Source organism: Dipodomys merriami, unplaced genomic scaffold (assembly GCF_024711535.1).
Source record: "Dipodomys merriami isolate MVZ:Mamm:240054 unplaced genomic scaffold, mDipMer1.0.p SCAF_25, whole genome shotgun sequence".
In the NCBI taxonomy this organism is placed as follows: Eukaryota; Metazoa; Chordata; class Mammalia; order Rodentia; family Heteromyidae; genus Dipodomys; species Dipodomys merriami.
In genome coordinates this window covers 24495600-24507886 of record NW_027203937.1, presented here as the reverse complement: position 1 = coordinate 24507886, position 12287 = coordinate 24495600, and the positions used below count along the sequence as shown (strand labels likewise).

At 44.1% G+C, this 12287-nt stretch overlaps 1 protein-coding gene across 6 annotated transcripts in view; it reads right to left on the bottom strand.

Moving 5' to 3' along the window:
- Positions 1–514: 514 nt before the first annotated feature.
- Positions 515–12287, bottom strand: part of Ampd3 (adenosine monophosphate deaminase 3) — a 51958-nt gene continuing 40185 nt past the window's right edge. For all 6 annotated transcript variants that reach the window (XM_070035300.1, XM_070035294.1, XM_070035297.1 and 3 more), the window contains exons 11-15: positions 11652–11815; positions 10535–10655; positions 9071–9244; positions 5097–5207; positions 515–3263 (exon numbers count right to left, since the gene is read on the bottom strand). In XM_070035300.1, the coding sequence (XP_069891401.1) occupies positions 3087–3263; positions 5097–5207; positions 9071–9244; positions 10535–10655; positions 11652–11815 (747 nt within the window). In that variant the 3' untranslated portion in view covers positions 515–3086. The remainder of the gene's footprint in view (positions 3264–5096; positions 5208–9070; positions 9245–10534; positions 10656–11651; positions 11816–12287) is intronic.

Sequence of the window (12287 nt, the reverse complement as noted above, 5' to 3'; positions counted from 1 at the left end):
CAAACAGGAGGCCCTGAGTTCAAAATCACCAAAAGGAAAAAGGGTGCTGATAAGGCCATATCTGTAATCCTAGCTACTCAGAAGCTGAGCTCTGAAGATCATAGCTTAAAAGCCAACCCAATAATACAAATTTGACTCATTTCCTATTAACACACAAAAAGCTGGAAGTAGAAGCATGGCTCAAATGGTAGAGCACCAGCCTTGAGCAGAAAAGTTAAGCAATAGCAATGAGGCAATGCAGGCAAGCCCTAGCACCATCTCTCTCTCTCTCTCTCTCTCTCTCTCTCTCTCTCTCTCTCTCTCTCTCTCTCACACACACACACACACACACACACACACACACGACACTTAAACCTTACATGTATTTTGTTAATCATGTATTTATTTGTAGTCTTACTATCTTGTCTTTCTCTTACTAGGAACCTCTTTAGAGACTGAGGGTACAAAAATTTCCAAGAAGCTGTTGTATATCTGTGACCTGTGTTCCTTTTATTGGATTTATACTTACCCTTTATACCAGTCACAGGTCATTCACAACATTTAGGTATACATAACCATCAGTGTACTTCATTTGTGTCTACAAGCCCAGGAAAAGATGAATATTGTTTCATCATCGGGGTACTCCTCAGGAATAAACAGTAAGCCAGCAGGATGTGCTTTCCCTCTGCTTTAATCCAAGAGAAAGTAAAGGTCTGGGACTAGGCTCTGGTAATTCCAACCCAGGATCTGCATCCTATGTTAGACAAAGAGCAATGCTGATTGTTTCCACAGTACATTTTGAACATACAAAACGAACTTAAGGCCTTTGGAGTAAGAGAGAAAACATTGCCTTGAAAACCATTTCTTTAGAAACCTGGGTCAATAACTGGGTGCCAGTGGCTTATGATTGTAATCCTAGCTACTCAGGAACTGTGATGAGGATCATCACAGCAAACCAAAGAGCAGAGATCATCTCACAGGCTCATAAAAAGTGATTTAATGAGAGTTCGAAGTGCTGGAGAAAAAGTATCTAGAAAGCTTGTAGGACAGGCAAAAATCACACAAGTTGGGGAGCCAAGAAGACAATAGCCAAAGGAAAATAAATGAAGATGGATGACAACTATTAATAGCAGAAGTTAGAGGTCAGTAAGCTTTGGCTTGTTTTCCTAGTGAATATCATCTATGCCTTAGCCTTAGTAAAAGTTAATTGTTATTAATAGTTTTCATTATGCTCAATTGCAAAGAATAAAAACTTAAAACACTTAAGACACTAACTTTCAATTGTTATAAATTATTGGGTCATAGTCCTAGTAATTTTATTTAATAATTTTTAAAAATATTTGATACAGGTAGAATGACAATGAAAAACTGTACAATTCTTTCTATGTTGGGGCAAATATATACAAATGGAGGCATTTCAAAAATAATCCCTAAGATGATGTCTTTTTATTCAATGTCACAAGTAGCTCTATAACATAGCATATATAGTTTCCCACTAAAAAGATGATATTTATACTTCCATATGCTACACTGACCATTGGAGGGGGAGGCATGACACAGGACAAGACAATCTGAAGTGAAGTAAGCATACCCCAAGCAAAATTGGGTGTCTTCAAATTCAAAATGGTTAGATAGAAGGTCCATGAGACGCTTGTTAAGTACTCAGAGCTTATATACTTGCTGAAAGAGAAATTAATCCAGTTATTCCATGTGCATTTGTTGAGCACCTACTATGTGCCAGGCACTAATTACAACAATGAAGAGTACATTGACAAAGCTTAACTTCAGACTGGACTTCAAAAATGCTTTCTACCTGGCCTGGGGGCCACTATTATCTTCTGAAGGAAATTTTATAGTGAAGAGAGACTTTTGCCTTTAAAATAAAATGTGCCATGTTACAGGTTTCTTATTGTTTTGTTCAGTGTAGTATTTGTGATGCCTAGCAGAATAGTGAGCAAAGAGTGAATTGGGAACAGGAAAACTGAGTTCTAATCCTGTTGTCATAAATTGTGTAACTTTAAGCAAATGACACTTCTCTGGCATAACTCTGAATAGGTAAAAGGCTAATTGGATTATAAATTGTAGGATACTGGAGTGAAAGGTACAGACCATATGGGCCCTGTGCTTTTCAGAATCCTTCATTCAAGTGAAAATATTAACAGCTCTAGTGTAAAACTGACAAGAGTCACTTTGACAGCCCCCTGAATCTCACTCACCCTGTTTCTTCCCTCACCTTGAAGAGGTCCATGAGGGTCCACAGAAAACCCTCACCCTCTAGTAAAGGAAATAACATAAAATAGGAGTGACTATTAATGAGCATATATGGCTTCCAACTAAAGAGGAGGGAGGAGGGCTAAAGAGAATAGGTTAAGAAATTCATTTTTTTAACATAAAATTTCCTAGAAGGGAGTCTTCTGTTTTCTCTCAAAGTAGGCCCTTTATGAAAGGGAACTTTGAAATTGTGTTTAAGGCAATCAGCCAGGGAGGGGCTGAAATAAACAACCAGCAAGTAAGCCTGCAGGACTGACCTAGGGAAGGTGGCAGAAAACACACAGACTTCATGTTGCCCGGCATTTGACCATGGAAAATCATGGCCCTGGCAATTCTAGCACTGGTGGTTACAAGAGAAATAAGTGGAAAATGAGGAACTGCAGACAAGTGCCAGATCCCTGAGCAGAAGCTCCCATCTCTCACTCAGACATATTAATACAAGGCTGGGTACCAGTGGCTCACATCTATAATCCTAGCTACTCAGGAGGCTGAGATCTGATTATCACAGTTCAAAGCTAACCCAGGCAGTAGAGTATTTATCTCCAATTAACCACCAGGAAACTGGAAGTGGCACTGTGGCTCAAAGTGATAAAGCGCTAGCCTTGAGTAAAAAAGCACACAGATAGTACCCAGTCCCTGAGTTCAAGCCCCACAACTGACACACACCCAAAAAAAGTGAGCATATTTGATCTTAAAGTGAGCAGTGCAAATCACAAGTTAGAAACTTCTTCAGAGGCTTCTCTTCACAGAGAAAGTCCTATCTTGGTATCTTGTCGACTAGCCCCCACAGACCTGAAATTAAACCAAAAAGTGAATGTGCATGTTGAATGATGGACCTATTTGGTCAGGGCTGTGATCTCTTCAGATTTCATGGCATCAGACAGGAAGCTAAGCTCATTGCATAAAGTCTCATATCGGAATGCCATCCGAATCTGAGCCACGTTTGTCTTTCGGATATCATTTCCTTCAGGTCCTTCTTTATAATAGTTCTCTCCCAAAAACTTCTGTTTTTCCTAGGGAACAAAGAAAATAGAAATGAAATAGTATCTACGCAGGCAGCTTTGATTTTAGCCCCAGCAAACAGATTGGTTCCCCTGAAGCAGTTCCTCAATCAGGACATCATCCATAGCACTCAAAATCCTTCCTGGCCTCCATGTCCTTGAGGATGTCACCTGATCTCAGTCCCTTCATGCCTATGACTTCCTTGACCAGAAAGGAAAGAAGCTGCCATGGGTAGTGAGGTCTTAAGACTAATTAAGAATCCCTCCTGAGGTGACAAGGGCAGAGAGACAAGTTTCTGGGGAGGACAAGTCACAGGAGCAACTACATAAAAACTTAAGCTTTAAAAATCTTCCCTGTTTTGACTCTGAGGTCTCTGATCCATTTGAGTTGATTCTGGTGCAGGGTGATATATAAGGATCTAGCTTTAGTTTTCTACAAGTGATTTACTCATTTTGCCAGCACCATTTACTGAAGAGGCTGTCTTCCTTCCATTCTATTTTTTTAGCTCCCTTATCAAAGATTAAATGGCTATAGGTCTGTGGGTTCATTTCTGGGTTTTCAATTCTATTCCATTGATCCTGAGGTCTGTTCTTGTGCCAGTACCAAGCTGTTTTGATTACTGTGGCTTTGTAGTAGAGTTTGAAATTTGGTATTGATATTCCTCCAGGACTCAAATGTTTTTTTCTTTCTTGCTATTGTTTCTAGAATATTTATAAGATATTTCTTTGTTGCTTTATATGTCCCTCCCCCACAGTATAACCCCTGTTTTCACTGTATTTGATGTTGGTATAATTTGTGGAGGGGAAGGGAAAAAAACAAATTGTTTAAATATGGATCCAGGTGGACCATTTCAACAATGAGATGTACAAGACGTTATGTTGAAAAACGAACTTTACAACTTTGGCACGGGGGGGGGGGGGGGGGGAGGGAGCGCCGCGGACCGTGGGGAGGAGATGGGAAGGGGAAACAAAGGAGGCAACAGTGCTTGATAAGAAATGTACTCATTACCTTGCTCATGTAATTGTAACCCCTCTGTACGGTATTTTCACAATTTGTATATTAATAGGGTTTGAGGAGTATGTCCATGTGAAGTTCCGTAGGTGAGCCATGCCTTACCTGATAAAAATAGCTATTACTCTGTGACTTCATTGAAACTTTGAATCTCAGAGTTGCATAATTAAAGTAGACATGTGCACTGAGGTAGCTCAATGAATCCAACAGAGACTTTCTCTGAATAAAAATCCTAATTATTTTTTTAAAAAAATCCCTGTATCATCTCCCACCATATTACTAACATCCCCAAGGGAAGTACCCAAGAAGCAGCCAGAGAATGCTCCCACTACCAGCTCTATGTCAGAATCATGCAGGAAGCTATACAAAAAAATGCTGGTGCCTGCTTCCCATCTATTCCAGAGGAACAGCGTGCCTGCTCTTTGCCAGCATGATTCTAGTCTACGGATAAAATGTGGAACAAGCCCCAGTGCTCAGCTTCCATTCTAGAGAGAAAGATGTGCACGTATTGTCTGTAGTGATAAAAGCTATGAAGAAAGGCAGAAGGGGATAGAGGAGGAAGACAAGTGTGTGTCTGCTTTGGAACAGATGATCAGGGAAGGCCTCTTCAAAGAGGTGACCTTGAGTACAGCTCTGAAAAACTTGAGTGAGCAGCCATGAAGTTCAGGTGACTCCTAAGGATTGTCCCTGGCCTGCCTGTCTATGCTCAAAGGCACTGTTTGTTCTGTCTCTCATGAATCCTAGAATTTAGCAGACACCTGCCACACAGTAGACACTCTTCGCCCATTTGTTAAAAGGATGGGAGGGACGAACAGCCCCATCATGCACCATACCTGATGTGAGAGGCCGCTCTGCAGCACACTGTTCCTGGCAATCTCACACAGGTCACACGTGCTCAGCTTCCATACTTGAGCTGCAATGGCATATTCCTCCATCAGTGCTTCCTATACCCTCCCCCAAAGCACACGGATTAGACAGGAAAACGTCCACTTCCAAACTTCACAGATCTCCCAAGCTAAAAACAATGTACATGGCATCTGGATCAAGCAAGATCACACCTAAAATTGCCAATTTTTAAGATCTTCTCATGTGAGTTCATGGTTTATTGGAAATAAAAGCACACTTATTTATGCCTTTCATTTGTTTGTTGACCAGTATTAAGCAGCTGTCCTTTTGAAACCTGATGCCTGTCATTGGGGATGTCAGTCTGCTCCCCCTGACAATCTAGGTGGTTTTCCTTGTGCCAGTCAAAGCCTAAGCACTGTCCCTGAGGGTTTTTTTTTTCTCTTATTTTCCTCAAGGCTAGTGCTCTACCACTTGAGCCACAGTTCCATTTCCAGAGTTTTAGTGATTAATTGAAGATGAGTGTCCCAGTCTTTCCTGCCCACATTGGCTTTGAATTGCAATCTTCAGATCTCAGGACCTCCTTTGTAGGTAGGATTCCGTGCATGAGCCATGGGCACCCCTAGGATTCCATGCATGAGCCATAGGCACCCAGCTTTCACTCAACCTTTTTTTTTTGGTGGGGGGTCCGGTCGTGGGGCCTGAACTCTGGGCCTGGGCGCTATCCCTCAGCTCTTCAGCTTAAGGCTAATGCTCTACCACTTGAGCCACAGGGCCACTTCTGGCTTGTTTCTTTTTGCTTATGTGGTGCTGAGGAATCGAACGCAGGGCCTCAGGCATGCAAGGCAAGTGCTCTACCACTGAGCCACCTTCCCAGCCCCTCACTCAACTTTTTTGCTCACAGCTGTTGCTCTACCACTTCAGCCACATCTCTAGTTCTAGCTTTTGCTGGTTAATTGGAGAAAAGAGACTGGTTGGCTTCAAACTGCAATCCTCATATATCAGTCTCTTAATATAGCTAGGATTATAAGCACAAGCCATCAACATCAAGCAGAGTAATTCCTGTTGAAAGGGATTTCCCTAGGTCAATTAAATTTTGCTCTTTTACTCAAGCAAATCAAAACAAAAAAGACTTATAAATGGTACATTTCCCTGAAGCAGTACAGTCTAAGAACTAACCAACCACATGATCCAACATCCTTTAAGGAAAAACCAAAGTGAGGAATAGGAATAATGTAATTAGCAATAGTTTAATGAACAAGTATATTGGTTACAGCTTAGTTAATTGTAGCTTAGTTAATTAGTTCCATGGCCTCCAATAACCAATCAAAACAGTTACTACTAGTAGTCCATATTGGTCTGGTCTGTTGGGTCCAGACTATGCAGTCTTCTACAAAAGTTTAACACCATTCTAGACAAGCTTATTTTTGGTACCAGCTCTTCAGCTTTGCTTTTTTTTAACTTACTACAATGTTTTCTTAAGATTGTCCAAAAGTCGGGGCTGGGAAGGTGGCTCAGTGGTAGAGCACTTGCCTTGCATGCATGAGGGCCTGGGTTTGATTCCTCAGCACCACATAAGCAAAAAGAAAAAAGCCGGAAGTGGCACTGTGGCTCAAGTGGTAGAGCGCTAGTCTTGAGCTGAAGAGCTGAGGGACAGCGCCCAGGCCCAGAGTTCAAGCCCCACGACCGGACCCAAAAAAAAAAAAAAAGATTGTCCAAAAGTGCCAGGTGCTGGTGGCTCACAGCTGTAATCCTAGCTACTCAGGAGGCTGGGATCTGAGGATCAAATTTCAAAACTAGTTGGGGCAGAAAAGTCTATGAGGCTCTTATCTCCAGTAAACTACTCAGAAAAAGCGGGAAGTGGTGCTGTGGTTCAAATGGTAAAGAGCTAGCCTTAAGTAAAAAACTCAGGGACAGCACCAAAGCCCTGAGTTCAAGCCCCAGGATTTGGGGGCGGGGGATGATTGTCCAAAAGTAAAAGTTAATGTGAGTATAGTAAGATCAGAGATGGAAGATTATGAATGAGAAATGATCTTAAGACCCGAGGCGAAATAATGTAATCCCAAAGGGGCTAGGTTGGGGCTGTGGTCCTATTTTCTCTTGTGTGATGTGAAATGTCTATCATGAATCACCAACTTTCCTCTAATCTTTTCCCCATCTATCTCATTGCCTCCATCTTCTGGATCAGTATTCTTAAAATGTGGTCCAAGGACTTGTAGACCTAAAGACCTTTTGAAACTTAACTCTCCTTGCCAACTATGTATTTTTGCTAAGCAAGATTATTTTCAGATGCTTTATCAACAAATTATAGAATTAGACGTGAGACTCCAGATGTCTTCTATTAAGTAAGACATTAAGGAGATTTGCAAAATTGAAAAACAATGCTACTCCTTGGTATTTTTGTTTTGAGAAGTATTTTTCATTAAAAAATGGTATTTATTTAACACTTAAGTTCACTAATAAATATTTTTAAATTTTTCATTAGTTCCTAACATAGCAAATATCAGTAGATATAACTTGTATCAACTATAACTCTTTGAGGGCTTCAACTCTTCAGAGCACAAAGGGGTCTACAGACCAGAAACCTGGATAAGCTTGGTACTAGACAACTCCAGTGTTTGTATTTTTGCTAATTAGTGACTGATCTTGTTAACATCAAAATGTGCCATTAAGCTCAAAATAGCGGCTTAAGCCTGTACTTCTGGCTACTCAGGAGACTTAAGTCAGGGAATTACAATTTAAAACCAGCCCAGGTATAAAAGTTTGATGAATCACCGGGTGCCGGTGGCTCATGCCTATAATCCTAGCTACTCAGGAGGCTGAGATCTAAGGATTGCCGTTCAAAGCCAGCCCAAGCAAGGAAAGTCCGTGAGACTCTTATCTCCAATAAACCACTAGAAAACCGGAAGTGGCACTGTGGCTCAAGCGGTAGAGCACTCACCTTGAGCTGAAGAGCTGAAGGACAGCACCCAGGCCCAGAGTTCAAGCCTCATGACCGACAAAAAAAAAAAAAAAGTTTGAGCAATCTACACCTACCCTCCCCAATTCTCAACCAATTGCTGAGTACAGTGGCACAGGCCTGTAATTCCAGCTGCTACAGGAGAAGTACAATGGCTAGGCACAGTGGCACATATTTGATTTCCCCATAAGGGGAAGGCACAGTAGGATTGCAGGTCAGGTCAGCACAGACAAAAAGTGAGACCCACCATCACAATAACCAATGCAGCCGGCGCCAGTGGCTCACACCTATCATCCTAGCTACTCAGGAAACTTGAGATCTGAGGATTGCAGTTCAAAGCCAGCCCTGGCAGGAAGGTCCATGAGACTCTTATCTCCAATTAACCACCAGAAAACTGGAAGTGGTGCTGTGGCTTAAGTGGTAGAGCATTCGCCTTGAGCTGAAGAGTGCAGGGACAACCTCCAGGCCCAGAGTTCAAACCCAACAACCAACAAACACAGCAACAACAAAAACCTGCAGACAACAGCTAGAGGTGTGGAAACAGTAGGGCGCCAGTCTAGCAATGCAGGAATACTTGCAGCTGGTTCCCATAGATGACATCGCCTTTCTTTTTTCTTTCCCCCAGAGATCCCAAGTGTAATAATATTAATGAAAATACACTTCATATTCATGCTAAGTACAGATGTTTTAGCCCCTGTTATAGTAGATTCTAGCTCATTGTTGTAATGAAGGCAGAGATCATTTTATGCCTATTTTATAGATGAAGAGGAATACAATACAGGTTACAGGGCTAGACATACCAAAGGGAAAATGGAGAAAGGCAGAGATGAATAAAACTACCTTCAAGAGCTAAGGACTCCAAAGTGGGTTATGGGAAGAAAGACATCTTTCCTCACCGGCCGACCCCTAAAGCCAACCTGAGCCATGGCTTGTTCTCCCACTGAGAAAGGACAGGTCTGGACTGAGGCCTGCTGGGACACCACTGCCCTCCCCACAGACCCTCACCTTGGTGTAGTGGAACTGCATGGGGTCGTCGGTGGAGAGAGAAACGTGCAATCCCTTGTGCAGGAATTCCCGCAGAGGGTTCTTAGAATATTCCAGGAATAGGCTGTTGTTGCTAAGAGGAGACATGGCAATGGGGATCTGAGCAAGGTAGTAGAGATACTGCAATACCGGACTCTGCAAGAAAACCACCATCCGCTGTGACACGCACCATCATGGAGGGAGGGCAAGCATTCATCAGTGGAAACCACAAGTTGGGCAGTATCTGTACAGGTCCCCAACTGAGCCAAAGTTCCCCAAAGTCATACAAACCCTTTCCCTTCCCCTCCCCCTGTGTTCCTCCCATTGCTGCATGCTAGCCCCATGGGCAATGGCCTCCTGCCCAGTTTGAAGTACCCACTCTTGGCTTCCAATTGGAGGCACAGCTGGAGGAAGGAAAGAAGGGGGCCTCGTTTTTCATCTTCTATTCACCTCCCTAAAGTGCTTTCCTAAGGCGCCATGCCATGAGACCTGCACACGTGGAGTTTGTTGTTTGATGGGAAACATCCTAGATGAGACTAAATAGTATGCTCTCAGAGATGAATCATGAAGAGACTAGTAGGGGCTGAGCTGGGTGGGCTACAACAGGTATAATTTGCAACATAGCCCATACTGAAATGAGAACTGAGGGTGGATCCACCGGGACTGTGGCACAGGGGCAGTTTAACAAACTGTATTCCTATGGGAAGACTGACACCCAGAGTCCATGGTAGAATGATTGACACAGCAGGAGAAGCTGGACAGCTGCTGACACCACCCCACCCCTCCCCCAACCAGGCAAGTGGCTTATAGATGAAAATGGCATTGTTCATCCACAAGGCCTATAACATGAGGAGCCTGGGTGTTATAATGTAGTGCAGCAAAATGTGATTCTGAATTCTGTGTTTATTGTGTGTTTTGTGCCAGTTTGGGGGCTCAAACTCGGCGCCTGGGCACTGTCCCTGAGATTTATTTATTTATTTTTTACTCAAGGCTAATTGTACTCTATCACTTGAGCTACAGCTCTAGTTCTGGCTTTTTGGTAATTGGAGATAAAAGAGTCTCACAGACTTTCCTGCCCAGGCTAGCTTCATACTACAATCTACACATTGCAGCTTCCTGAGCAGCCAGGATTACAGGCATGAAACACCAGCACCCAACCATAATAAATGTTTTTAAAATATGCCGTAGATGAAAGAAAGATGAGTGTTGGGATTGCTTTAAAAAAAAAACTAATACAGTTCTTTCTATAAAGTGATTGCAAAGAGATTTTCATTTCTTTTGGGGAAATTGAGATGTGTCTGGTTATATGACTTTCATAATTAAAAATGAATCCAAGATAACTATAGATAGCCTGATCCAGAAAAAGACTCATGATCTACTAGAGGCTTTCAGCAGTAGGACGGGAGCCTCAGAGGACCCAAGGCAGACCCCTGTGCACCCACTTACCTTCTTGAGGAGTAGTCCATGGGAAATGTTGTCAGCAGTTAGGAAGGCAGACACCAGGTGGGTGATGGAGCCAGCCTCCCCACAGTGAGGCCGGAACAGAAATGTGCTCAGGCCTCGCTCTCTGTAGGAGAAGGGAGGCTCCGGGTCAGAAAGCACTCTTGGTTCACAGCCTGGGGCCCACACTCCCAGCCCAGAACCTACTTACTCCAGAGGAGACATCACCACAGCACAACTAAGCACAACTGGCCCCTAGTGCACCCTAGAAATGACTCCTAAAATGCAGACTCCCTGGCCCAGAGCCATTCAGAGCCAAAAGACATGATCTCCCAAGCAGAGATAGAGCCCATCTGTCAAGGGCGATGCTGGCATCTCTACCCACCTCCTCTCCAGGTCTGCGTCCCTCACTCAGAGACCTCAGAGCCGGACACAACACGAAAAACCAGCAAGTCCACCCTCTCTGTTATAGAAATGGGCAAACGAAGACCAGGAGAGAGTGAGATCTGAGCTCAAAGCTACTGAGCAGGTCAAAAGCAAAGCTAGAACCTCAGCTCAAGATTGCCTCTACCCCAGCCCCAGGCCTCTTCGCTCAGCTGCAGTTGGTACCTTGGGCTGTGGATATGACAGTAGGGTGTGTACACGTGAGGCTACTTGTGCGAGTTGAGTCTGTTTGGTTCTTTGTCCAGTGCTTGGACAGTGCCTATCTCACAGCAGCATGACTCACGTCGAAAGCGCCAAATGCAAGTGTTCACATTGCATTCGTTGGCAAGTAAACCTGCATGTCCTGTGTTTCTACTGTCTCGGGGCTATACAGACCACACGGAGATGTGTGTTGGTGAGTATGTGTACATATGAACATGTGGGTGTATGTGGTGGTGTGTCACGTCACTGTACACGTCTATATTGACTTGGGTGTTATAATAGGCATGCCTGATTGTGATTATGTGATACGTGCCTTGTGTAGTTTCCTGGCAAATATCCACATGAGCACACGGACAGGTGTGTTGGCTGAAGTACACACAGACACGTGGGAGTGTGCTGTACAGGAGAGAGGTGCTCTGCGTACAGGCAGGGAGGGGTCATTGATATAGGCCAGTAGCAGGTGGCACGCCTCACCCACCTGCGGAGGTTGTTGAGCACCATGATGTTGGCATACATGTAGTACAGGTAGTAGCTGTACGGGGGGTTCTGCTCGCTGGTCCAGATGTCTGGGCTGGGGCTCTTTTCTGAGAACATATGGTCACTGTGCTTAGACTCATCATCCACGCTGTCGAACCCTGTTACCTGTGTAAGGGGAAGATCCTAAGCATCAAACCAAGGTGGAACAAGACAGACTCAGGCTCTGCTCAGCATCCTGTGGCCCAGAGCTGAGCTGCTGGAAGCCTGAGTCCAGGAATTCACACCTCAGCTGGAGAAGGCCGCATTCCTCCCCAGTCTGCAGCCCCAAATACCTAAACAGCCCCTCCCCATGCCCTTGTCTCTCTCTCTCTCCCTGCCATCCCTCGCCTTCCTCCCTGCTCTCCCCTTATTGTTGGCAGGAGTCTCCAAATGATACACCCTCCACCTTCTATAAAGCCGGACACCTGGGAGCATCTGGCCTTTTCCCTCCTGCTCCCTCCAGTTTTTGCTCAGGTCCAGTTGAGTCCACACCAGTCCCTTCTCTCCAAGCCCACTCCTGCCCTGCCCTGCCCTGCCCTGCCCACCCAAGGCCTCAGGCTGACTGCCCTACCTGGGAGGCAATATGTCATGGAGTTGG